This window comes from Panicum virgatum, chromosome 5K (assembly GCF_016808335.1).
Source record: "Panicum virgatum strain AP13 chromosome 5K, P.virgatum_v5, whole genome shotgun sequence".
NCBI classification, from domain to species: Eukaryota; Viridiplantae; Streptophyta; class Magnoliopsida; order Poales; family Poaceae; genus Panicum; species Panicum virgatum.
Window position 1 is genome coordinate 12,535,743 of NC_053140.1, and position 27,499 is coordinate 12,563,241.

At 53.0% G+C, this 27,499-nt stretch overlaps 2 protein-coding genes across 5 annotated transcripts; both read right to left on the reverse strand.

Moving 5' to 3' along the window:
- Positions 1 to 6,592: 6,592 nt before the first annotated feature.
- On the reverse strand, positions 6,593 to 16,403 carry LOC120706397. 4 transcript variants are annotated; one of them, XM_039991041.1, is made up of 8 exons: positions 15,883 to 16,403; positions 15,749 to 15,799; positions 15,569 to 15,622; positions 15,065 to 15,106; positions 14,565 to 14,643; positions 13,577 to 13,594; positions 13,488 to 13,539; positions 6,593 to 6,907 (listed from the first exon to the last, which is right to left on the reverse strand). In XM_039991041.1, the coding sequence occupies exons 1-8, from the start codon at positions 15,890 to 15,892 to the stop codon at positions 6,752 to 6,754; spliced, it is 462 nt and encodes a 153-aa protein (XP_039846975.1). In that variant the 5' UTR covers positions 15,893 to 16,403; the 3' UTR covers positions 6,593 to 6,751. The 4 variants fall into 4 exon arrangements, 2 of the variants coding, with proteins under 2 accessions (XP_039846975.1, XP_039846974.1); XR_005688281.1 differs by having other exon boundaries at positions 12,961 to 13,594; positions 14,341 to 15,368; positions 15,883 to 16,385; XR_005688280.1 differs by having other exon boundaries at positions 13,488 to 13,594; positions 14,341 to 15,368; positions 15,883 to 16,384.
- Positions 16,404 to 16,481: 78 nt separating this feature from the next.
- Positions 16,482 to 17,358, reverse strand: LOC120709702. The gene is made up of 3 exons (XM_039995371.1): positions 17,192 to 17,358; positions 16,788 to 17,159; positions 16,482 to 16,500 (listed from the first exon to the last, which is right to left on the reverse strand). The coding sequence occupies exons 1-3, from the start codon at positions 17,356 to 17,358 to the stop codon at positions 16,482 to 16,484; spliced, it is 558 nt and encodes a 185-aa protein (XP_039851305.1).
- Positions 17,359 to 27,499: the final 10,141 nt, after the last annotated feature.

Consider the following 27,499-nt stretch of genomic DNA (forward strand, 5'->3'; position numbering starts at 1 on the left):
GGCCTGCTCGCTCTGCTTGTGATTTGCCGCACATTTTATTCAACTTTCACGGTCTTGTTTCTGAACTGATTGTGATTGATACCTGCTGCGTCCGTGCTCCCTTCAACTGAGCTGCCGCTGCTCCCGAAAGTTTGCTCGTGGATCATTTTGCTGATGCTTACGGTCCTACGGCGCAGCCTGATGCACGCCGAAGTTCAGAATGTTTACTATAGGAACTGAATGGTTAGTAAAAAATTGAAAAACAATTAATATATACGAGAAAATGAAAATGATTAGATGGATGGTAATTCATTGGGAGGATGGAAGTTGTGCCATAATTCTCAGCGAAACATTTTAAAACTGTGCATCGCTTTCCCTAGTAAGGAATTCACATTGGTAGTTGCATTAACCAAATTAACAAAATCAACAAGGTGTCCACTTAACGTTGGAAGTTAAACAACTTGCAATGTGGAGACCTTTGCATGGTGCACGCTTGGGGGCTTTGGGCTCCTTGTTACTTGCACGGAGAAGGTGGATTGGTATAAGATCTGAATCATGCATGAATCGTTGTCCCATATGCTTGACAATGACAATGCTCAAAACGATCAAGCATCACTGGCAAAAATACTATCAAGGCAACCTATTTACCTGGTTGGATTTACATTATTGTGCTTATTTATCGGATTGCTGTAGACCTAGCTTCATTTTGAACCTAGCAAAAATAAAATAGTAAAAGTCATCTCAATCCTGTATGCCTATCAAGGCAACCTATTTACCTGGTTGGATTTACATTATTGTGCTTATTTCCTTGTTCAAAAAAACTCATTTATAACTATTTTATAATCTTTACTAAATTCTCATCATTATGCAACTTCTAAGGCATGATAACCTAGAATGATATATTATCTAAAAATGTTTGAAATACAGTGTACACATCGTTTCAACCCCATGAAACTCATTTCACTTCTCTCTTCATTAATACACTACCACATCATCAAAAATGTTGACATGATAGTCTATTTAATGCCCATGAAACTTGCACTAATAAGAATGGTCTATTTTCTCTAATCTTAACTTTTTCTTAACTATCATTAACTATTTTTTTCATGCGTGCTTAGTCTCAGTAGGAGTGTCACAGGAGTGGCATGAGCATTAAATTTGCTGGCATGACAGAGTTATTATAAAGAGAGAGGATGAGAAGTGTCATGAAGATTCTAAAGTGTCGAAACATTTATTATGAGAAGGAAAACAGCCAAACATATCCCTCAACTAGTAACCTTTGTCCCAAGAGTCACGCTTGTCTTTACAAATATCAAATCGGCTATCAATGCCCTTCAAATTTTCTTATTGGTTCAAAATGGCCTAACCTGATGTGGTACGCGATGCCTAAGGCCTCTACAACCGACTGGTCGGCTGAGGCTGGTGGCACCCAGCGGCGCGGGTTCGAGTCCTGGGGGACGCGAATTTCCGATGCCGCGGGGTAAAAAATCCCCCTCGCTGGTGGGTCAGGGTTCGGGGGGTTTCTTGATCGGGTTAAGAGCCGAGGTTGTCGCTTCCTCTTAATGAAACGCGGGTGGGGACCGTTTCAAGCCCCCGATCGAGTTTCTGTTGTGGCACGCGATATGTTCATGCCATGCCATTTTGTGGGCACTCCTTTATTTTGTGAAACTAGAAATGATACTTGATGGAATACCACAAGCTGGTCGTTTTAGGGGGGGGGGGGGGTTGCTTGAGAAGGAAAGAACAAAGATACTAACATCATAATCAGCTGTATTGCCTCTTCATGAATTTTGCAAAATGGGAGGAATGAGAATGCAAAGCAAAGCAAAGGGTAAATATATTTTTTGTGCCATAATTTGGCAAAAGCTGGTGGACACTATAGTATCTTAGATTCAAAAGTTGGCTATTTATTTCAGCTAGAGATAGAGATTATAAAAGCCAGAATCTACAATCTCTGGCTGAGAAAACATGACTTCAGGAGAAGATTAATTGAGGGTAAGATATTCACTTTATCGATCCCCATAACTCTTGGGTCCAACTCTGAAACAGGTACTACGAACGACGGAACGAGTGCCTATCTTATATAAAGCTTTAAGCATTAAACTGTTGCCAAGTTAAGACTGCCCCATGGAGCTTACTCCAGCCACGTCTCGAGCTATGTCGCCACATGATATGCTGCCAATATGCAAGCTTTGTCAAGCCGGGGCCTTGGCTGCGCTCGGGCGAAGCGAACTTCAAAGTTTGAAACCCGACACAGATCCTCAATCGACTCGGCTTTTGCCTAGGTTATCATTGATCGCAAGGAAAAACGAGATGGCTAATTTGAAGTTCCAACCAATAATTCTGTTCTGAGAAAAAAAAAAGTTTGAGCCACGGCACCAAGTACAGGCCGGGCCGCCGGGGGGCAAAGGCAAGCTCTGGCCGCTGACACCACCAACCAGAAAATAGTTTCATTCCCCACCCGTCGTCCGTCAGGACACGCACGAACGACGAGCCGCGGGCGATCCTCCTCCCTCCGTGATCCTGCGCCCGGCCTGCCGCCCGGCCAGCCGGTCAATTCAATCCCCGCAATCATGGGCGGGAGGAGGAAGAGGACGCCATTGCCAATCCCAGGACAGCTGCGAGCGCGCGAGGCGGCGCGGCACGGCACGGATGGGGAGCACGACGCTGGCTCTGGATGCGAACATGGCAATCAGGCGGGGTCGGTGGCAGTGCAGAGCCCGTACGAAGGATCAATGGATGAGCCGCGCCCGCGCGAGGGAGGGCACAGTGGGGCCGGGGAGGTGCGCGGCGGCATGGCGCCCCAGTCAGGCCCATGCATATCTCTTTCGTGGCCCAGTCAGGCACCGGAAAAAGTGGCCTGTCAGAGGACGAGGAATCTCCGACGTGGAAAGACAGCATCAAAGGTGTATCACCGTGTGTGTGTACCTACCTATAAAGGGCTCTCACACACAGTACACAATCTTTTCTCTCTCTCTTTCGTTTCGCTCAGTACACGACTTTATTATTACCTGGTAATAATATACTAGTAATCGACGCTAGCTGACTAGCTCCATCGTCATTTGGGGAGGTTTGGTTTCAAGTTTCGCGTGTTGTCATGTTACACTGATCACTAAAACGTTCCCAAACCCAAACCCTTTGATCGGTGCTTCCCATGCCTGTATTCATGTGGACGCGCGCATCCGTCCATGCTTCCGGCATTGATTTTGCACGCAGCAGGTGCTAGCAGCAACGATCGCGAGCTGCATGTGCCGCGTGACCACATTTCCCTATCCGATCATAGCCTGTCCCCTTCAAAAAATCTGCAGACGATATTCAAGTATTTTTCTTTCCAGAATTGCAGGCTATTCAATTCTCCCACCGACCTTCCTAGCTCCCTTCAGAAATGGCGTCTTCTCTCTATAAAGAGCCCGCACATCTCTGTGACTCTGTCCGTGCGTTCCCCTCTCCCTTTCCCAGCAACGAGCTCCCCTCTTCCTCGGCCGTGGCTGCAAGCTCTCAGCTCAGCTCAGCCAGGGCGGCGCCGGCGGATCGGCTCGGCTCGATCGCCCGCGGCCTAACATTAGGCTCGGGGACTATGGTGCAGCCAAGGATGACTTGCCGATTGACGAACGCCTCCGATCGATCTGATCGTCGTCAGACACCACTGACGCGCGTGTGCTGATCGATCGGTCGGCCATCGGCAAGTTGTTCTTGGCTACACCGTGGCCCCTGCTCCTGATGTAAGGCCTTGTCCGCGGCGACACTTCTTCCCATCTGATGATCGGGGCAAGATCAAGGTAACACCGATCAAACTACACCAGCTCTTCAAGCTGCTGCCCGGTAATTTTCTCCCTGATTCGAGTTCTTCTTTCCTGATGAATATCTTCAGTTCAGACTCAGTGGGCAACTGTATTTGCTCGATCGGACAGCTTAGCTTCAGCAAACAGTACACGTGCGTCCTTTTCTTTTAGCAAAACGACGCGTAAATCCTTTGCGTGTTCTTGATGAAAACGCTAGGGACATACATCGCATAGTGTCACAGGAGACTCGAGCGAGTCAAACAGGAGATAACGGGATAAGATGTGTACGTCTTGGGCATGGCACGTCGATCTTATCCGGACCCCCTGGATATGTATGAACAGGCTGCACGATCCAGGAGCTCGATTTTTATTAGCAGCGTGTTTTCCTTTCTTTCTTTTTTTGGCAACAGTGTACGGTTCATAATCTGTACAGTTGCTGGAGCTAGCAGTACCATCGATCTGACGAGAGAAAAGTGCAGGGAAATAGCCGTGAGGTCTTGCAAATTGCGGCGGGCACTGCTGCCAAGGCCATGCACAATTGCAACTTTTCTAGTGCCAACTTGCGGCCCAGCTTAGCTGGTGGTCAGCTTCGGCCTCTAGCTAGTGGTGATCACCCTCTCAAAAAAAAACAGCTAGTGGTGATCAACTGATCACTGATCACTACTCGGTTGATTTGGTCGGCGGCCGTAAAATTTACTCGAATTACAGTTTCATCAGTTTGTGTTCAGTGTTCCCATAAAAAAAAAAGCTTGTTCCAGTGTTTCAGTTCGTTTCATCAGTACTTACTAGTTTAATTTATATGTTTATTTGTTTGGTCGTATTAGTTAATTTCTCATATTTGTTTGTGTTAATCATTCTAGCTAGGTAGCCGTCAATGGAATTCCCAAATCAACTTGACGCGAGTCAACACACAGCTCTGCTTCCCACTCTCCTCTGACAACCCAATTGGGGTTGCATATTTTTTTCTACTTAAAAAAGTAGAGGTGGGACTTGGACACTTGGTCGTGGCACGGCGGCACACGGCACGGCCCGGCATTCTCCATGTTTAGTCGGCGAAGCCACACTCATCCTCTTGTCCCGCACAGGTTTAAATATGGCACGTGACTTGTGCCGTATTGTACCATGTTTAGTCGACACGCTACTCTCGTCCCGTTGCGTTGTTGAGATCGAGCATGGCTCGTGGCGCGACGTGTCATCGTCCTGACATGCTACCTAAATAACAAATTAACAACCCATCTCTTACAACTTGTCTGTAAACAAAAGTTTATCTTACCGTCATCAATTACAATTAATTTAACTACATAATACCCACGTAGTTCGTCGTGAGGAGGGGAAATAAACTAAAGACGAGGATGTGTAAAAACTAAAAGAGATATACCGGTCTTTGTTACCATACTAGCTTATCAAGACAAAGAATCGTCGCAATCCTCGTGCTGAGATTCTAGACACGGCACCATGCTCGTCGTGTTCGTGCCATGCTAGCAGTGCATGTCAAAGCTTATCGCGTCATCCTGTCACTTCGGGCATGCTGAAAACGTCGTGCTTTGGAAGTTCAGAAATGGCTCTAAATGGTCACGCGTGCCATGGCAAGCCCTTTGCCCGTCATCGGCCAAGCTATGCACCATCTTGGACGGCACACGGACACGCCCACCGTCCATCCACACCCTGCACACACTGCCACCTCCGCCGCCCCTGCCGGCCTCCACTGCCGTGCAGTTTGCAATACAGCAGGCGGACCCACGCTGGCACGCTCCGCTTGCCTGGTCGTTTACTCGTTTGCCGCCGGACGACCGGGCGAGCGCGACGAGCCCTGCGCCATTGATTGGCGCCGGCGCAAGCTTCGTTCGGAGGCTCGCGGGGCATGCGTGGCGCGTAGCCTTTTACGGTTTTACCCCGATCCGTTTCGCAGTGAGACGCGGCTAGCTAAGCTTTCCTGCGACGCGGAGCACGGTCGAGAAAAATCTGCCGCCGCCGGAGCAGTCGCTTTCGTCTAGCGCGCCGCAACTTTTGCGGCCGGCCTCCGCTCCGCCCCTCCGCCGGGCTGCGGCGTTCCGTGGGCGGGGAGGATTCGGTCACGTGCCCGCACAGATCTGCCCCGGTGTCTGGCTGTCGGCTGGGCGGTGGTCCACCGTCCTTCGGGGCCCTCGATGGGGCGTACGGACGGGTGGCTCCTGGGCGGCCAGGGGGGTCACCGGACACCGCTTTTTTTTTTTTGAACGGACCGGACACCGCTTTTGGAACACTAGTAAGTGCACCCGGTGCCAAGGCTCGCTCCAACGGCGAACCGCCCCCACCCTATGTAGGGAGTTTTGGAGGGAAATTTACTCCAACGATTCCCTCCAAAGCTCCCCCTATATATATGGGGGGAGTTAAAACTCTCCTTATATATACGATGAGTTTCAATTCCCTCTATATTTTATTTATACTGTTTCTTCACGATATTAATCTCGTTTGAGCTCCGTGACATAATGATAATGTGTATTATGACAGTACAAATACTGTATGATTTTTTAAAATTAAAAAACAATAAATAAATAGTTAGTTAATGAGTGATAATATATAGAGGGAATAAATATGGGGGAATGGTTGGAGAGAAGGAGTTATAGAGGAGGAATTTTTTGGAGGGAGGTAGTAAAATATAGTCAATAGTACGTTTGAGGGGAGTTGGAGAGGGGAAATGATTGGAGATAGCCTAACGCCACGGGCAAAGAAAGAAATGTAGCGATAGCTAATAGTTTGCTCATATGTCCTTGCAGATAAGGGCACATGAGCAAATAAGCCACGACCTATCAATTATCGACATTGCAAAGTTGCCATCGAGAACCAGCTCAAACGCAAAAGATGAACTAAAACACATTTAGGGATGCAATGTAATTCCAGAGGCGATTGGACACTTGAGCCTCAGTATGTTAAACAGTGTTTCATTACACTAAGCTACACGACCAAGGGAACCATCACGAAGCATGGGCTAAATTTCTTATGCTCAGAACCTACACTATCGTTGTTCTTAAAGGTCCTACGGTGGAGCCATGAGAGAAGCAGCTCCACTTCCGTTTCACTTTACATTCCTTAATCTGTTCATCACTTGGGGCCCCCTCCTTGATGCCCTTGTCAGCAGCACCATCTTCAGCAGGAGCAGGGGTTTCCTGCAGCCATCACAATGGAAAAGGTCAAGCAGAACATTAGGACACTGTGCAGTAAGAAACAGTACTTCACTGCAGGCTGTAGGAAATTAAGCCATCGTGAAAGCTATATCAGAAAGAGATGTAATTTGTGTGGAATAATTGTTTGATTAATTTGGAGATACACAGGTTATATATATAGGGCTGAGAATAGCTTGGGGCTAAAGGAAACCCCAAAACCAAATCTACTCAAGACTCTAACTAACCATATCTCTAGCTTGGGGCTAAAGGAAACCCCGAAACCAAATCTACTCAGGACTCTAACTAACCATATCTCCCTAACCAAACACAGGGCTGGCCGGCTTATACATGCCTAGCGCAGGACCCACACACAAGTATATACAGAATCTGTCTAACACGCCCCCGCAGTCAAATCGTCGGATGACCGAACATTAAGACTGGACCTAAACTCCGTGAAGACGGATGAAGGCAACCCCTTGGTGAAGATGTCGTCGGGACATGAAGAACACGCACATCACCAAGTGCAACACGCTCCCGAACGAAATGAAGATCGATCTCCACATGTTTGGTGCGCTGATGCTGAACGGGATTGGAGGACATATAGATAGCACTGATGTTGTCGCAGTACACCAAGGTTGTCTTGCGCAAAGCAGTGTGCAGCTCAGACAGGAGTTGGCGTAACCAGGTGGCTTCAGCAACTGCATTAGCGACAGCTCGATACTCAGCCTCTGCACTGGAGCGAGAAATAGTGTTCTGACGCTTGGACGACCAGGAGATCAGATTATCACCAAGGAAAACCGCATAGCCTGAGGTAGACTTGCGTGTATCTGGACAGCCAGCCCAATAAGCATCAGAGTAGACCACCAAATCTGACTGAGAAGAGGGGCCCAGGAACAAACCCATATGTAATGTGCCACGGACGTAACGCAGAATGCGCTTCAGAGCAGTGAGATGAGGTTCTCGGGGATTATGCATGTGAAGACAGACTTGCTGAACTGCATAAAAGATATCTGGCCTGGTGAAAGTAAGATACTGGAGGGCACCAACAAGACTGCGAAAATCCATGGGATCTGAAACAGGAGCACCATCAGCTGACAACTTGGGATTCAGGTCTATAGGAGTCGCACAGGGCTTGCAATCTGCCATGCCAGCCCGCTCAAGGATCACAATCATGTACTGCCGTTGAGATAGAAAGAGATCTGAACCCACTCGTTGAACCTGCATGCCAAGGAACTGATGAAGGGCGCCAAGGTCCTTCAGTGAGAATTCCTGTTGGAGAGAGGTGATGGTGCGCCTCAGAAGATCAGCGGAGGAAGCCGTCAAGACAATATCATCAACATACAGCAAAAGATAGACCACATCTTCGCCACGATGGTAGATGGACAAAGAAGTGTCTGACTTAGCTTCGACAAAACCAAGCTGCAGAAGATGTGAAGCAAACCGGCTGTACCATGCACGAGGCGCCTGCTTAAGACCATAAAGTGAGCGATTAAGCTGGCACACATAATCTGGATGTGCGGAGTCCTCGAATCCAGAAGGCTGAGCGCAATAGACCGTCTCAGACAGATTGCATTGCAAGAAAGCATTGTTGACATCAAGCTGATGAACAGGCCAGGAGCGTGACAGAGCCAGAGATAGAACCGTCCGAACTGTAGCAGGCTTGACCACCGGACTGAAGGTTTCAGCAAAATCAATTCCAGGACGCTGAGTGAATCCACGAAGTACCCAATGAGCTTTATAGCGCTCAAAAGATCCATCAGTCTTGAATTTATGTTTGAAAATCCACTTGCCGGTTACAACATTACACTGAGATGGTTGAGGAAGAAGATCCCATGTATTATTAGACAGGAGGGCAGAGTACTCAGCTTCCATTGCAGCACGCCAATTGGGATCAGCGAGGGCGGCACGATACGTCCGAGGAATCGGCGATAAGGTCGCTGCATGATACAGAGCCGGCAGGAGAATACCACGCTTGGCCCTAGTGACCATGGCATGCTGGTTGGTCACAGGGTTGACTCGGACGGCGCCACGAGGGAGGGGAGCAGCAGGTGTAGCCGTGACGGGCGTTGGAGCAGCAGGCTGAACCGCGGGGCGCCGTGAGTACACCAAGCCAAAGCGTCCCAGTGGCTGTGTAGCATCATGACCATTGGGGGAGGATGAAGCCGTGGGTGGCGACGATGCCGTGCATGGTGCAGCTGAAGTCGGTGAAGAAGCTGCGCATGGCGCAGCAGAGGGCGTCGTGGCCGCGCGTGGTGCAGCGGGAGACGTCGGGGCCGCGCGTGGCGCAGCTGGTGCAGGGTCTGCAGGTGGCGTAGGAGGTACATCGCTGGGAAGGGTAGCAACCATGCGGGACTGCATGTTGCTTACGGTAGTACCTGCAGGCAACAAATGCGGTGATGGTGGAAAAGGAACAACCACCGGATTAGTGAACTCGTCCAAAAAATTGAAATCCGCACGTGAGGGAGAGGGAGATGTTTCCGCAAAGGGAAAGGAAGTCTCCTAAAAAATCACATGGCGAGAGATGATGATCCGATTAGTATGACGGTCAAGACAGAGATAGCCCTTGTGGTGAGGAGAATAGCCAAGGAATACACACAAGGCGAAACGAGGAGCGAGTTTATTTGTGGCGGTGGCAGAAAGGTTAGGGTAGCACTTACACCCAAAGACGCGCAGGTGGTCATATGACGGTGGTGTCCCAAAGAGGGAGAGATGTGGAGTAGAAAAATCGAGCGTCTTGGTGGGTAGAATATTCAGGAGATATGTAGCAGTGTTAAGTGTGGCAGCCCAAAACCTGGGGGGTGCTAGCCTGAAACAGAAGGGAGCGAACGACATTATTAATGGAACGAATAATGCGTTCAGCCTTACCATTCTGTGGTGAAGTATGGGGGCAGGACATGCGCAGACGAACGCCATTGGCGAGGAAGAAGATGCGCGAGCTGGAGTTATCAAACTCCCTGCCATTGTCACACTGAAGGCCCTGCACACCGGTGTTAAATTGTGTGCGCACATAGGAAAAGAAATCAGATAAGGTGGAGAAGGTGTCAGACTTAAGGCGGAGAGGGAAGGTCCATAAATAGTGAGAAAAATCATCAAGAATAACGAGGTAATATTTATGACCCGAGACGCTAGCAACTGGCGAGGTCCAGAGATCACAATGTATTAACTCAAAGGGGCGCGAGGCGCGGGATGATGACATATGAAAGGGAAGACGAACATGACGACCAAGTTGACACGCATGACAAATAGAGTTGCTAGCACTTTTATTACAACGAATGGCGGAAGAGTGTGCTAATCTAGACAAAACTTCATGACCAGGGTGCCCGAGACGCTGATGCCAAAGCGAGGAGGTGCTAGATGCTAGGAGGGCGGATGCCGGAAGCTGCAACGGGTAGAGAGGTCCGGAGCTGTTACATCTGAAGATCTCGTTCCGAGTGGGAAGATCCTTCACAGAGCAACCAAAGGGGTCAAATTCCACAGTGTAGTTATTGTCGATAGTGAATTGACGAACGAAAATAAGATTCTTAGTAAGGTTAGGAGAAACCAAAACTTTATTAAGATGGAGGTTATGTGGAAGGACAATACTGCCGGTGGAGACCACGGGAAGGAGATTCCCATTGCCAACAATGATAGATGAAGGAGAGTGACTAGAAGGAATAGTGGAGGTCGAGAGTATACTAGCATCGGAAGCCATATGAGTGGTAGCACCGGTATCAAAATACCAATCTTATTGCGGCGGCTGTTGGAGCGACATGGTCTGGAATTGGGCCGCTAGGGCCTGCTGATCCCAGCCTGGAGACAGAGGCGCAGCAGGGGAGGGAACACCCCACTGGCCAGCCCATTGGCTAGGTGGGCCGGCGACGTAGGTCTGGTGTTGAGCTGGAGGAGCGGCCCGCGGAGGCATCGGGGCCCGTGGACCCGGTCACATGTAGATCGCACCGGTCCACGGGTTGTAGAAGCTGGTGCCGGTCGGTGGAGCCGTCGCAGGGGAGGAGGAGCCGCCGCCAGATGCGTTGCCGGAGGCGCCGCCAGCGGAGGAACCCCCGCCGCCGCCGCCTTTGTTGAAGCGCTTGCCACCGCGCTTGCCGCGCTGGAAGCCGCCGCCCCCGGAGTTGGACGCCGACTGCTGTGGCGTCTTCGGGGCGGAGTCCTGCTGCTGGGGTGGTCGAGGCGGCGCCAGGGTGGGTGGCTTGGATCCGCCAGAGCCGCCGGTGCTGGAGCCGGAGAGGGCGGTGAGGGCAGCGGCGGCGGGGGGGGGGGAGCTTTGGCCATGGTCATCTCCTCGAGACGAAGGTCGTCGCGCACCTGGAGGAAGGAAGGGAGCGGGGTGCTGCGGCGAAGATGAAGACCAAGGGCGCTGAAGCGCTCATTGAGCCCACTGATGATGTTGAGGACGAGTGTCTCCTCGGAGATCGGTTGGTCGATGTCCCGAAGATCTTCCGCCATGCGTTTGAAGCGGCGGCAGTAGTCGACGATGGAGAGATCGCCTTGGGAAAAGGCCCGGAACTCTTGGTCGGCGTAGAGAGCTCGGGTGGTACGGTTCCCAAGGAATTGGGACTCGATGGCGAGCCAGATCGCATGAGCGGAGGCGCCGCGCTCGGAGACAGAGTTGGCGAGATCGTCGGAGATGGCGCCGAGCAGCCAGGTGCGGACGACACAATTCATTCGCACCCAGGAAGGAGAAGAAGGGGCGACGGCGTCGGAGAGAACATGGTGTTCCAGCGAGTACTTTCCGAGGACGTCAAGGAAGGACTCCTTCCAGCGGGCGTAGAAGGTGGAGTTGACATCCAGGAGTAGCGGGACGAGAGTCTGGATGTTCTGGACAGAGACAGCTTGCGCATGGAGATTGAGGAGGACGGCGGCCTCCTGTTGGAGAAGAGCGGCCTGGAGGTCGATGTCGTCTTCGCCATGGTGGAAGGCGTCGGCGTCATCTTCCTTGGAGGGCGCGGCCGCGGCACGTTCGGTAGCAGCGCGCTCCTGCGCGGCACGGAGACGAGCGGCGGCGGCGTCGAGATCGTCCTGAGCGGAGGCGGCCTCCCGCTCAGCTTCCTCGGCGCGGGCCTGAGCAGCAGCTCGGGCAGCCTCGGCTGCGCGTGCTTCCTCGTCGCGTGCAGCATCAGCGTCGGTGGCAGGCTTGGCGGCGTCATCGTCGCCAGAAGTCATGGCGCTAGGCCGGGCGGGCGCTCAAAGTGCAGCGCTGGCGGGCAGCGCAAAGGCGCGATAGGAGCAGCGCCGGTGAGGTGGGGCGCGCGTACAGCGGCGCCAGCAGCGGAAGGAGATAACCTAGTCTCGTGATACCATGAAAGAGATGTAATTTGTGTGGAATAATTACTTGATTAATTGGGAGATACACATGTTACATATATATGGCTAAGAATAGCTTGGGGCTAAAGGAAAGCCCGAAACCAAATCTACTCAGGACTCTAACTAACCATATCTCTAGCTTGGGGCTAAAGGAAACCCCGAAACCAAATCTACTCAGGACTCTAACTAACCATATCTCCCTAACCAAACACAGGGCCGGCCGGCTTATACATGCCTAGCGCAGGACCCACACACAAGTATATACAAAATCTGTCTAACAATATCATAACATGTTCATTGATTGCAGAAAGAACAAGATATAGATATTCATCATTTGTCATAACATGTAAATCAAGCCAACCCTAGATAAAGTTTATCATGGATGAATATCAAAAGACACAGTATCAGTACGTCACTTCATTTTTTTTCCTGGTCTACTCTTTTGACTAACAGTGGAGTTAGCCGTAGCTGTTTTGAGACATCTGCACCAGCAGGTTCATCAGTAACGTCATCATCATTTTCAAAAACAGGGCTACTACAAAAGTTGAAGCAACGCACAAATGCCTTAATCACCTTTTATGTACCTACATGAGAAACATTGTTCTAAAACAGGGCTTATGCTTAGGCTAATTCTGTGCACAAAAGTTTCACCCTGCCCTCAGATTAAAATTCATAAGCAACTAAATATAACAATGATCAAAGCAAAATATGCTTATGTACACCATGGGATTTTGTCAAAAAGGCTGTTCGCTCACCTATCCTCATACCCTTTGCAGGAGACATATCAATAGAGATAACATGGACCAACCAGGAACACATCCAACCCCCGCCAAATGAATTTGTTGATACATGGCTGAACTCATAACTACAGAACTATTTTGCTCCTATTACATATAGTAAGTTGGCCCGTGCTAACGCTACGGGTAAAAAAACAACATATGTAATATTTATGTGTAACAATGATATACACTAAATAAAACAAAATGGTACATTTGAGCAACAAGGTCAATGCAATTTCATGTTTTTGAACTTCTGATTTTTGCAAGTAAAACATGCATCAAAATAAGATATGAGTGATAAATATTATGTTATGTATACTTTACCCTTTTGCAAGTAAAACATGCATCAAAATACAAGATTAATGAACAAACACAAAAGCTGAAGGTTCAAAACTCTCAAAGATTCAAGCTAATGCCGGTAACACCCTGAACGCAGCAAGAACATTTCAGCTAGCAACTTCTAATGTTTTACCAGATAGGACAGTTGTCAACGGGGAGCGTACCTTCTCATGTCCCTTGAGTGTATCATATTTTTTATATGCTACCAAACATGTGCCGACACTCGTTTCCCTCTCTTGATACCCTGATGCAGTCCGAAATAGATACGACCCTGTTCAAAGAACAAAAGAGACATTTTTTCAGAAAATTGTGAGATGCAGGATCAAAGCTATACAGTTCAATATGAAGAGACACGAAGCAGTACCAAGTGAAGTTAGAAAAGATAAGTGCACCTGACTCCATGAAAATAGAATTAGCTCGACTTATGTAAATACAAAGCAACATCTATATGCTTGTCCCCCCCACCCCCACCCCACACACACACACAAAGATCACGACTATATACGTCAAGCAGCAGATATAGTTAACTCATCCAAAATTATTAAGAACTCCAGCTGTGTGGTTGGTGGCATCGGGGACCATAAAGAACTCATCTGACACTTTCGAGAAGAGGTGCAGTAAATTTCCTAACAAAATTTTTCATCTGAACAACTGATCGAGTGCATCCACAAATTTAAATCATCAGAGCTATTGCAAACAATTGCATCACATAGATGACATCAGGCTTCACATAGATGACATCAATTCTGACACAACACAAACAGAAAAAATAGGGAGAATTTTGACCAAAAAAAATCATGTTACCTTAGGCCATCCACAACGGGCCGAGCATCCTAAGGAGCATCTCTTCCTCGGTTTCCACGCCCTCTCTGTCTACAGTGCCAAACAGTGCGTCTACAGTGCCAAACAGTACATTTGCTCATCCATTTGCTCTTTTCGCTGTGGACGGTCTTACAACCCACAATATGCAGTAGTCATGAGTCTAAAAGTGTATACACAGATGCTCCAGAAATATACCTCAGCATGGCCTCATCCACATCCAACCCACTGATGCCAACTGGTTCTTTTATCTGAGCACAATACACATATGAAGCTTTACCTAGAAGCAGAACTCCTTCCAGAAACTATAAAATGCATTTAGATCACATTTTCCGTTGCCTATGGTCCTAAACCCCTTCACATACTATTGAAATGTACCACTCACATAAGATGCAGGGGTAGAAATGATGTATTTGCCATACCTACATTGGTCCTGTTTGATCTTCTTGACTTTTAGTTGGTAGAGATGGTTCAGAGGTAGGTATGTCACCTTCATCACCCCTAGGCTCAATTGTTTCAATTAAAATAAAGTTAGAAAGCCTATATATAAGTACAAAAAAAAAATTCTTGCAGATTCAATTCCTTGATGAGTTAGCATCTGATGAAGTTTGGGAGCGTTGACTTGCATATTCACTAAACAACTCAAGAAATGATTTTCTCGCAGATTCAATTCTTAGTTCAGCTAGAAATGGATCATAAAGCAATTTATAGTAGTACTTGATGGATTTCATTTTGTAGGCGGCGTCAAGAGTTGTTGCAGTCTCTAATAATTTATTTGCAACGTCCCAATATTACCAAAATTTATTCACCATTGGTACAACCATCGATGGAACAAATGTATTAACACCAAATTGCCACTCACGGAGAAGATAAATTCCACAGAAATAATTGAAGTACAGACTTAAAGTGGAATATTTTGTACCTGAAACTCTTTTTCTAACCTCATAAAAGACCTTGAGACAATCTGCTACGCAATGAATAAGCTGTCAGTCCTCCTTGGAAGGTAAGAACTTGTATGAGCTATCACATTCATGTAGTCTGTCGAAAGCATCACGGAATTTCACAGCTCTTTCAAGCATAAGAAAAGTAGAATTCCATCTAGTTGGAACATCAGCTTTGAGAGATAAATTAGAAGCATTAACTTGTTGTACAATTAGCTTGAATTTTTCCTTTCTTGATGTGGATCCATTCACATTACTTGACAGTTTCTCGAATATTCCCTAAACCTGAAGAATATAAGATTATGTGTAAATATTTTACTCTAAACAAAAACATCATATCAGAGAGAATCATCTAATTAAACAAATAGCTACCCAAGCATAGCATTGGCTGGTCTACTACCTGCCCGTATTATGCAAGAAAAGTGTAAAAGCTAAGCAGCAAGAGAATCGGAAGGGGTCAGGAATTAAATGGCATTCTCTCATACCTGTTAACGGGACAAGTAGCACAACTCCTATTTTGGATGTAGATAGATCGAGCCCTGTGTAGCCAAGAATAACAAATGTTAGGCTAATTTCTTAAACAAGAACCCTGTGCTTTGGATGAACTAAAATCGGTAAAAGAAAGGTAGGGGGGGGGGGACGCTCTGCAGAGTCCGTTGACTGACCTCTAGGCGGAGCTGGACCGGTTGCGGCCCTGTCGCCGCATAGATCGACGACTAAAATGGCAAAAGTATACCGTAAGATGAATAATCGAACCAGGATTCATTGGGGAAAGGAAGTGGAAGATAAAGAATCGAACCAGGATTCATTGAGGCAGCGGATCGTGGCGACGACGGCTAGGGCTGCGATGGAGCGGACGCGGCACGCTGCGTCCAAGGCCTCGGCCTGGCGCCGAGCGCGGCACCGGGGGGCGGAGAGGGCCGGGAAAGCGGGCGCGGCACGGCGCACCGCACGCAGGGCCATGGCTTGCCCTTCGTCTCCCGCCCAGGCCGTGCGCCCACGGCGACAGCTCACGGCGGCGGTGCAGGGCACCGCACGCAGGGCGAGGCGCACGGCTCGCCGCCCGGCTCCCGCCCACGCCGGACGCCCACGACGGAGTCTCACGGCGGCCCAGGATGCGGAGCTGCTTGGTGCACCACTGACCACCCAGGCCGGCCGCGGCGCGCGGTAGACCGGGCGCCCTGGACGCCGGACGCAGAGGAGCTGGGGCGCGGCGGCGGGGGCGTGGCCGCACACGGAGGACGGCGGCGTGGCCGGGGCGCGGCGGAGCTGGCTGCAGCGGGCGGCGCGGCAGGGGCGACGAGGGCATTGATCTTTGAGAATTACCGTGTGTTTGGTCGCGGGATGAGTGGGTTGGGTTGGATCCAACCCTCATTTTGGGGACGGAGCCAACCCATCTTATTGTTTGGTTGCAGCTCTGATTTTGGGAACGGAGTGAACCCATCACATGTTTGGTTGAAGGAATTGGGAGTACGGGTTGGATGGCAACACTCACTCCATTAGTGGGCCGTTAGTGGGCCCCACATGTCGGTATCCTCTCTCTCTCTCCCCCCATCTCCTTTCTTCTTCTTCCTACCCGCTCCGCTCCCGACGCCACCGCCCCGCGCCCCGGCTGCCCGACCTCCTCGCCCCCGCCGCCCCCGACGCGCCGAATCTCCCCGCCCCCGCCGCCCCCGACGCGGGCCCGCGCTCCGCCGCCGCCACTTCCCCGCCCCGCCGGCCTTGACCTCGACGGCCACCGGGGCGGGGGACTCGTCGTACGCCGACACGCCCTGCCAAGAGAAGTCCGGGAGGGCGCCGCCGGACTCGGAGGTCTCGCTCTCGTGTTTGACGCCGGACGCCGCGCAGCGCTGCTGGCCGTCCTCTTCGTCGGCGACGAGGTCGACGAACTCGGCGGCGCGGGCGTGCTTGCGCCCGGCGGCAGGAGCGGCGTCGGCGGGCGAGGGGAAGTTGAGCTTGGCCCTGGGCCCGCGGATGTCGCGCGCGGCGGCGTCGTAGGCGACTGCGGGCGCCTCAGCGGAGGCCCTGCTCGGCGCCGGCGCGGCCAGCAGCTCCTCCTGCTGCCTCCTCAGCTTCCTGGTCGCGGCGCCGGCGGAGGAAGCGTGAACCCGAGCGGCTTGCTCTGCACCTCGTCGGAGTCCCCGTCGAACTCCCGGAATGCGGCCTCGAAGTCGTCGGCCCTCTGCTGCTTGGCCGCGGGCCAGAGGTGGCCCGGCGTGATGCGGCGCGCCGGCGTGCTCGGTATGAGCTCGGCGAGGATCGCACCACCGCACATCTTTGCTTGCTTGCTTTCTCTCTTGCCTTGCCTGCTTGCTGGTTGTTGAAGATGAAGCGAGTTTCTAATCACTTGCCGGACGCTATAGCTCTCGTGTTTGGTTTGGAATGGAGGTCTCGCGCGATGGCTGGCATCCTCCCTCTGCGAGCCACCGCCGCGGGGCAGCCCCGCCGCCGCCGGATCCACGCGCCCTTCTCCGCCCGCGTGGAGAAGACGGAGGACACGGCGCTCCCGACGGAGAAAACTGGGTTCGCTCCGTCCGCCAGTTTTGGAGGGACGCGGTGAACCCGCATCTACGTGGAATATTCCACTCACGGGATCACTCCAACCCTCCCACCCTCCATCCAAGCAACGCAAAAAGGGGTTCGACCCAACCCGGATGGACTCGTCCATCCATCCAAACAGAAGGTTATATACTCCCTCCATCCCCAAAAAGACCGTCGTTCTTCGACTCGTAGAAACTGCGTCGACTCCTCGTCTTATTCAAATTTTTTATGTATATTATAAAACAAATAAAATATTATTAAAATATCATTAGTAATGTAATAAGTCATAATAAAAGTGATAATATTTGTAAAAAAAAGTTGAATAAGACGAGCAGTCAAACACAGTTTGTAAGAGTCAAAGAACGACGGTTTTTTTTGACGGAGTATATGTGAAGGGATGTATGTTTACAAGGAAGTTACTGTTCACGTGAACATACTACAACCGAAGGGGGGCTGGCTAGGTGCGCGCTAACAATCGATTTCTGACAGCTCCCAAACTTTCCATTTTAGAAATCTGTGTCCATTCTTTTTTCGGTTTCTGTGATCAAGCGTCCAACATATGAGCTCAATTAAATCAGCATTAAAATTGTATAGATTGTAAAGTTATGATAAAAAAATTTATATGTATCGTTGTAAGGATCGATGGACCAAGAGGGGGGGGTGAATTGGGCCTTTTTCAATTTCTAAAACAAAGTAAAGCAACCTTAACCTATGCAATGCTAGTAAGGCACCAATTCACCAACCGGATAACTAAGCTACCTACACAAGCTAAGAGAGATAAAAAGAGAAGTAGAGCCTAGCAAGGTAGAGCTAAGTTATGATCTCTATGTCAAGCACATGAATAAATTGCATGAAAGAAAATGCTTGAATAAAGAGAGTGGACAAGAGACAACCGGATTTTTTCCCGTGGTATCGATGTGTTGGCACACACCCCTAATCCACGTTGTGACACTCACAAAGAGTCTTGTCACCTCCCAAGTCACCGAGACGAGGGCGCTCACTAAGAGTCTCCGTTCACCATCCCGGCGTGGTGGAGATCAAGCCACGTACAATCTTCTTCTCCGGGCTCCCACAATCTTTGGCAAGCTCCGCGAGAAACACCTCGATCACCAAGATCGCCTAGGTGATGCCAATCACCAAGAGTAACAAGCTAAGGCCTTCACTTGAGCAAGAACCGATCACCAAGAACGGATGCACACAAGCTTCTCTCTACTCAAGTCCTTAATCTTGCTTCTTGATTGATTGAATGAACAAATATGTGAATGATGAAGCTCAAGGTGGCTCTTGACTATAGTATTGAGTGTATGGATGTTGTCTGGTGTCAAGAGTGGCAAAATGACCCATTGGAGGGGTATATATAGGCAGCTCACATGAATAGAGCCGTTGGAGAAAAGCTGCCAGAAAACTGCGTAGCGCCGGTTAATCCGACGTACCTCCAATAGTCATCGTCGGTTTAACCGATGAATGTAAACTGCCCCTTCTGAAAACTAGCCGTTACAACTTGGGCAGATTAACCGACGTATCATCGGTTTAACCGGTGAGTGTAGTTGTCCACTGATCAACTGAAAAACCAAGTCTCTGGATAACTGCACCGACGTTAACTCAAACCTATCGTCGGTTTAACCGGTGAGTACAACTTCTGAAGTCCTTGGAAAAACCATCTCACTGGTCAATTGCACCGACGTCCCATTTCAAACATCGTCGGTTTAACCGGTGTATAGAACTTGAAATACCCTGGAAAAACCAACTCTGGACTAATGCACCGACGTTAAATTCAAACCCGTCGGTTTAACCGGTGTATTGAATTGTCCAGACTCTGCTGACTCTGTTTAACCGACGTATAGAAAATTGAGATCGTCGGTTAAACCGGTGTATAGACTTTTTCTGATTTTGTCTTTTCTGATTTGAGTCTTGAATGAAATCCAAATATTCTTGAGATATAAGTTGAGAACCACTTATTTGAACTGACGAACGGGCAAGTGGAGCGTGCCAATGGCATGATCCTCCAGGGACTGAAGACGAGAATCTTCAACAAGCTGAACATGTTCGGCCGGAGGTGGCTCACGGAGCTACCCTCGGTCATTTGGAGCCCGAGGACGACCCAAGCAGAGCCACGGGTTTTTCCCCGTTCTTCCTCATCCACGGCGCCGAGGCCATTCTCCTCACTGACTTGGAATACGGATCGCCAAGGCTCAAGGCATACCAAGAGCAACAAAACCAGCGAGCCCGCGAAGACTCGCTGGACCAAGTGGACGAGGCTCGAGACGTGGCGCTCCTCCACTCTGCGCGCTACCATCAGTTCTTACGAAGGTATCAAGTGCAGAGGGTACGGCGCCGAGACCTCAACGAAGGGGACTTGGTGCTGAGGCTCCGACAGGACAACAGGGGCCGCCACAAGCACTCACCTCCATGGGAAGGGCCGTACATAATCACCGAGGTGCTCAAACCCGGCACGTACAAGCTGGCGAACAAAAATGGCGAAGTCCTTACCAACGCTTGGAACATACAACAGCTACGTCGCTTCTATCCTTAGCATTTCAAGCTATTTGTATATTGTTCGTACTCGCATTTTCAATTTCCCGAAATAATAAGGAAGTACGCTTTACTTATTGCTTTTTGGGAACCTTCCGGACCCTCGAGGGCTCGGGTGCACACGAACATTGAGGTACGCTCGGCTTTACCCTCGGCAAAGCCGAGCCTCCCTCGGGGGCTACTAGGGGGGAACCCCCGAACGTCCCCAAAAAGTCGCCAATGTTTTTTTGAAATATTTCCGTCTCGACCCTAAGCTTCTCGTATCCTTGGAAAAAATGGACGCGAGGCGTAAGCAACTACGGTACGGGGCTGGCCGAGTCGTGGGGCCGCCTACGCCTCCGGGATACGGCACCCCCCTCACCACCCTACGCCTACGTTGCTTATGAACGCGAAGTTCCTCGCAGATGTTTATCTAAGTCGCATACGAAGAACACGGAAATAAAGTAAAGAAATATAGACTCGAACGCACAAGGCCTCGACGGGCCACACATTCAAATTACGAAAATAAAATCTCTTATATTCATAGGATGCGATTACAAAGCGCGACTATGATAAACACTAATCTATTTACATGGGCTTCGAGGCCCAGTTTTCCTACAGGCTACCATCCCCCCTTGCGGGCCCTCAGGGGCGTCGAATTCGGCGATGGGAGGGATGTCTACTTCGAGCTTCTCGGTGAGGATGGTGGCAAACTCCTCCGCGGCTGCGTCAGCTTTATCCATGATGACCGACGCGGCGTCCGCATCCGCATCATCGGGAACGACGTACCCCAACGACACCCTCTGGAGATCCATGAGGTAGTGTGTCGAGGCCACGGCGAGAGCCCGCAGGACACCGAGACGGAAGGTGCTCTTGGCGTGTTCGGCAATCCGGCCGCCTAGCGCGCGCAGGCGGCTGATCACCGAGCTGCCCGAGACGGAACCCTCCCCCTCGAGCTCTTGACACACGCTCACGCCGGTCTGCTCCAGCTCAGCAAACTCCATCTGCACCGCCGTGAGTGCGGTGTGGACCGCTTCCTTTGCCGCGGTCTCGGCCGCCACCTTCTGCCTCAGCTCTGAGCAAAGGAAACCAACGTCAGTTACAAAAAATAACAAATCAACGAAAAATCGAAGGTACTCACCCGTGATGTTCCTCTGCGCCTCCTCCCTCTGGGCTCGAGCGGCCTCTTCGAGCGAGGACAAGGAGGCTTCCTTCTCCTTAAGGGTAGCCCCCATGTTCTGGAGAGCCACCCCCTTCTCCTCGAGGGCCTCGCCCTGTTCCCGGGGGGTCCCGGTGAGCGCAACCACGGCTACCTCCCTGTGGAGGAGCTCGGCCTTCTGCTGCTCGAGCGTGGTGCTGAGGCGCTGCAGTTCGGCGCTTTGCGCCTCAGCCTCCCGAGCTCTATCCTCGAGCGCCGTCCGAAGGCGCTGCAGCTCGGCAGCTTGTGCCTCAGCCTCCCGGGCCTTCTCCTCCGCTGCCGCCCTCTGGACGTCCCACTCACCAGCAACCCGCGCCAGCTCCTCCTCCAGCGCCTGCTGACGCGTTCCCAGATCCGCCATCTTCGCGTTGGCATCAATGTTCTTGAGTACCAGCTTGGCGTTGTGCTGCCCGAGCTGGCTCAGCTAGGAGTACAGCCGGTTCATCTCGGCGCTCTTTTCGCGCGAGATTTCCCTCAGCTGCTGCAAAGGGGAGGACGTGGGTGAAGATGCGTAAAAGTTAAACCAAATCCAAGCAATTTTCGGTGGGGGGAAGCATTTACCTGGCTGACCTGGTAATCCGCATTCTGGTGGAGCGCGAAGGCGCGGTCGAGGGCTTGCAAGATCTCGCGACCCACGCCCATCTGCTTGTTCCAGGCCTCCTCCTCCTCTTGCTCCTTGCGAAGGAACTCCGAGGGGACCCCGGACGGAACGATCGCCCCGAGATGGCCCCCCCTCGGACGTCCCCGCCTCGAGCATGCCCGCGCTGGCTGACGCGAACTCGGCGATGTGCGCGGCGGCGCTTGCCGCAGCAGCGAGGTCGATGTCCATCGAGTCCCCGTACTCCTCGCTGCTGTCCGGCAGCTCCACCACTGCCGTCACACCATCTTGCGCCGTTGGCACGGGCACTACCGCGACAGTACCCTCGTCCTGGGCCTCCGCGGGCCCCGGGATGGGAGCTCCTTCCACCATCGGCGCCTCTTGCGCCGTCTCCTCCTCTGCGACGCCCTCGCCCTCGGCCCTCGGGGGCTCGAAGACGAGGGTCTCCTCCACATGGTCGGCAGGGCGCTCCTGCGCGCCCCCGCCGGTCTCTCCTCCTGTGTCCGGTCGGGCAGCGCTGGCCGCATTGCCCTGACCGGCCTCAACTTCAGTAACGGCCAGGGTGGCGCCGTCCACACCGCCCTAGCCGGTCTCCCCTGCGTCGGCAGCCGGAGCGGCTGCTTCGGCACCGCTCTGGCCGGTGTCACCCTCCTCCTCCTGTGCCCGAGCTTGCTACGCCGCCTGGGCACCCCGAGCCATGGCCTCCCGTAGCCTCGAGGCCGCCGCCTCGAGGTCCGCAGTAGGCGGGGGCTACGGCGCCGTGTGCGGTGTGCTTCGTGCCCCGGTCTTGAGAGCCTTGGCCGGGGCAAGCTGCACCGCATCTTTGGGGACAGCCCCGGGGCTGGAAAACGAAGAACACGAGTTGAGGACAACAGGATCGAGAAACCCACCAAACACGCAACAAAAACGAAAGCGAGGTCTGCTTACCCGGATCGAGCACTCATGCTCCGCTTCCTCGTGGCGCTTCTTCGGGCCCGAGTCGCCGTGCCACCCCTCGAAGACTGCCCCGAGGGCGCCCCCCTCGTGTCGGCCTGGTGACTCGAGGCTGCCAGCACGGATGACTCCTCGCCCGCCGCAGCCTCTTCGCCACGGACCAGCACCTGGGGCGCAGGCGTCTCCTCACCAGCCGCCAGAGGCGACGACCCCCGCTCAGCCCCCTCGAGGTATGGGTGCGCCGAGGACTCTGCTATGGCCCTCGTCACCTCCGGCGCCACCGGCTTCCCCTCGTCGTCATCCCACAGGTAGAACGGCGGGGGGCTCGCGCCCGCGGCTTCCCCGTCGCTCCTCAGAGCGTGGTCCTCGGCATCCGAGGCCTCTTCCTCCTCCTCCGAGGACTCGGGCGTGGCGGGCCGTGCTTTCCCCTCCGCACGAGCAAGCTTGCACTCCTTGTCGTGCTTCACTTTTCTCTTCCTCTTCCTCTCGGCCTTTGCCTCCGTCGCGTCCTTCCGCCTTTTCATCTTCTCCGCGTGGAGACGATTGATCAGGCGTTGTTTCGGGACCGGGGGCTTCGAGGTGCCGCACCTCAATCCCTACAAAGCACGCCCGAGATAGGGTCAGGAAAAGGGGACCACACAACATACAGCGGATTCGAAATCAAAACTTACCAGAGAAATGTACCCCGGCTCGGGGCGCATCTTGATCCTCCAGAGGTCCACGGGATTTTGAGGGAACTCCGCCACCGCGTACTTCTCCCTCCGGGCGGTGGCGGTGTGGGAAAGCAGCTTTTTCGACGTCCTCAAGCCCTCCACCTGGCTCCCGGGGGTGAGCTCGAAAATCGGCAGGGCCCTTTCCACGGAGGGATAACCCTCTGCCGGTGGAAGTTCGCGATGACGGCCGCAGCCGTCAGCCCTTTCCTCACCAGACGCGCCAGCGCGTCGGTGAGGCCCTCGAGCTTGGCTTGTTGCGATGGGGGCGACACCCCCCAGTCCCACTTCAGCGGACGCTCCCGGAGAACTTTGTTAGTGAACGCCGGGAGCGCGCTCCTGTAGTTCCGAAGGTAGAACCACCCTCGGCTCCACCCGGAGTTGTTTGTCGTCATCTTGCTCGTGATGTAAAGATTCATCCGGGTCGGGCGGACGTGGAGCGTCAGGCCCCCGGCGTGCACGAACCGCCTCGGTTGGCCCCGCGCGTTCTCGACGAAAAGTTCGCCTCGGAACAGATGGACCCAGAGGTCCAAGTGGGCTTCGATGCCGAGGTACCCCTCGCAGGCGGCGACGAAGACCGCGGCCTGCGAGATGGAGTTGGGGCTGAAATTGTGCAGCTCCACTCCGTACTACTCGCACAAGGCCCTCATAAACCTGCTGACGGGGACGCCGAAGCCTCGCTCGTGAAGGCGCACGAAGCTCACGACGTAGCCTTGCGGGGGCTTCGGCTCGGTCTCATCCGGATGCGGGGAAATCCATGCCGGCGCCCCCGAGTCGGTGATCCACGGCAGCAGCCGGTCGGCGACCAGCTGCTCCAGGACTGCCACGGTAACGGAGGACTTCCCCCAGGGCAAAGGCTCTTGGATGTCCGACATCTCTTCAAATTCGAGGGGGGAATGTGGGGGCGATGACTCTGGGATGGCTAAGGTGCTCTTTCTCTCTCTCTCTCTCCTCCTTCTTCCTCCTTTTCGCTCTTGGCTACGGGTTCAGGATGCAAAGGAGGCGGAGAAGGCGGAGAGGGATGAAGGCAAATGGCTAGGTGAGCCCAAACAACCCATTCCTCTTCATTTTATTTCACCATGACGGGTGCAGCCGCAGCCACGGCCCAAATCTACCGCATTGAGTGCGGTAGATTTTGCTCTCGCTGACGGTTGGGCCCCACGACCACGGAGTCTCCCACGCGCGCACGCAGCAATAACTGCGGCACGGTAACCGGCGGGTACGGCGCGACTGTTGCGCTATCCCATCCGTTAGCCGCCGTCCACACCGCTTCATCTACCCGAGGCTGTCGCCTGAAAAGGCGCGCCCACGCCGCACCACACAGATCGGGCCACGTCGCCCACCACCAGCAGAAGACCTGCACGCATAACTCGCGACTCTGCGTCGTTTCCGAATCACGATGGAATATTCCTTCGAGGGGTCTCTTTACCCTCGAAGGAATCGCATTTCGAGATCTTACTGATCAGGGGGTCGAAGCCTGTCCCTTCAGGGGGTTCGACAGGCGCCCTAGATCACCAGAGTCAGGGACTGCAGGGATGTGCCGTACAAGCTACCCTCGAACGTGGAGTTTGAGACATCCTACGCAGTGTTCAAGGCCAGTCGAGGGTCCCTAGAAGGGGGATCCCATCGAGGGAGAGCATCGAGCCCTCGGACCCTACCGAATGGGTCCGAGCCCCGCCTAGCGAACCTTCGCAAGTGCTCTATGTGACGTGTCTATGGACCACAAGCCGACCCTTATCGAACGGGGCATGGACGTCCGCTTGAACAACCCGCTAATAGCTCACTGAAGCAGCCATAGCTCCCGGCCATAGCTCCCGGCCAGGGCATGGGTAGCATGGTGCGCTTCACCCCTCCTCCCTGCGGAAGGGCGACGAGGGTCGTAATCAAAGTCGAGGGTTCCCCTGAACGCCTTCATACGGGCCTGGGCTCGGGGGCTCCTCGCACACCACGGTTCAAAACCGCACCCTCGAATAAATCGACAACCGTCACTTATGAAGCTCCACGTGTATAACCGACCCCCCCCCCCCCCCCCCCCCCCGCTATTAGCGTACGTTCCCCTAACGGCTAAGCTGAACGCCGGGTCGCTATACCAGCACTGAGAGTGCCGAGGCCGGCTGAAAAAGTGCCGATGCCAGCTGAAAAAGACGCTGGACGGCCATCCCAGTAGAGCTACCCAGTGGGACAACGTTTGTAGCCCTTGGACGAGCACAAACACTCCTCCAAGGCCTCAGGGGCTACACCCGCGGGTGCGCTGACGCGCCCCCGCGAAGGAGACTTCACACATATTTGAGGGTCGTAACTCTATGTACACCCCTATACCCTCGGTAATCCTCCCCGTAGAGGAGAAAGGGGACTTTATTGCTCAAATGCAAATAAAGATTACAAAGGATTACCGGCGCGAAGCCATCGAAAGATACAAACACATTGCCACCTATGTGGCAATTTTCCCTGTCTTGGGGAGGAACGAGTGACGAAGAAAAGGCACCGAGCCCTTGGCTGACGCAACGGCCAGGCTGCTAGGGATGCGAGAAACAGCCCCCAGGCCTCACGGGTCCAGCGGGACGCTCTCCTCGCAAGCCTTCTTCTAGCGTCTCCTCCACCGAAGACCACGCGGGGGGTCGAGCTAGCGGACAGCGCCCTCCGCACCGTCTCCCCGAGAGCAACCTTGTCGCCGGGGGGGACGATGCGAAAAATAGCCGCCGGACCTGGCGCCAGCGCCACGGTCAGGCGTCACCATCCCCCTTCAGGCTAGGGGACATCGCAGGAGCAGGACCCCATGGGCCCAATGCTCTTCTGCTGATCTCATTGAAGCTGAGGGATGGTGCGCACGCCCACTCCGGTCTTCCTCCACCGCTCGCAAGCTTTCTTCTAGCGCCAAAAGTCTAAAAAAAGCCAGGCCACCCCATCCGGGGGCCGGTCACAAAAGGGCAGAGAAAACATTACAAAATTAGGGCGATACTGGAAGAAAGAGCTGGGAGGTTGGAGAAGAAAGGGAACCCCACGACCCCTATTTATAGCTGCGCCGGGCACAAGGCTTCAAGCTTATCAAAGAGCGGAGGCTTGTATCGCCCGTGACGAAGCGGCGCTCCACGAGCAAAGGATGTCCTCGGTCCCCACGCCGAGACACGACCAAACGAAATAAAGCGGAGCTGAGCCCCTGGATGCTAAGCGGGGCAGTGTCGGCTCTGGCCGGCTATCCTCGAACGGCGCACCACAAAGCAACCAGGAACGTCGGGGCCAAGGCTCTACGTGCGTGACAGCGCGATGGGAGCACCAGCTGCCGAGCAGCGAGCGCCACCATCGCCCTGGCCCCCCCAGCGCGCGGACACGTCTTGTCCTTCAAACAAATAAAGAGACGCGCGCCTCGAAGTACTCCCCCCGCGGGCGTACTACCCCGACCGGCGTGTTGTCACATCCGCTGGACTGGCGCTCAGGTGCATCTGGCGGATGCGCAGCATTGACTGATCACGTCAAAGGGGAAATCGCCGAATCACCATTTGGTCGAATCCATTGACTCGACCAAAGTCTCGGGGGCTACTGTCGGGTACCACGATTAGGGGCACCCTAATCGGGGTACTAAGATCGCTTTAAAAACACAAACACCTGTTAAGACAACTGGGCCCACGAAGGCCCACGGCCTGCTTCCCATCCGGAAGAAAGGAAACGACTCAAAGCAGCCCAGCATGTGGCACATTCGCATCCCCTTCGAACACGCGAAAACAATCTCCGCCTCGCTCGAGGGTAGCGGACCTACCCTCAAGCGGGTGACTCATTTTCCGCCTCGCTCGAGGGCTCCCCTCGGGACCCTCGACCGCGCAACACACCTCCGCCTCGCTCGAGGGTAGCGGATCTACCCTCGAGCGGGTGACTCATCTCCGCCTCGCTCGTGGCCGTCTCTCGGCACAAGGGACAAACGGCCCCGCCG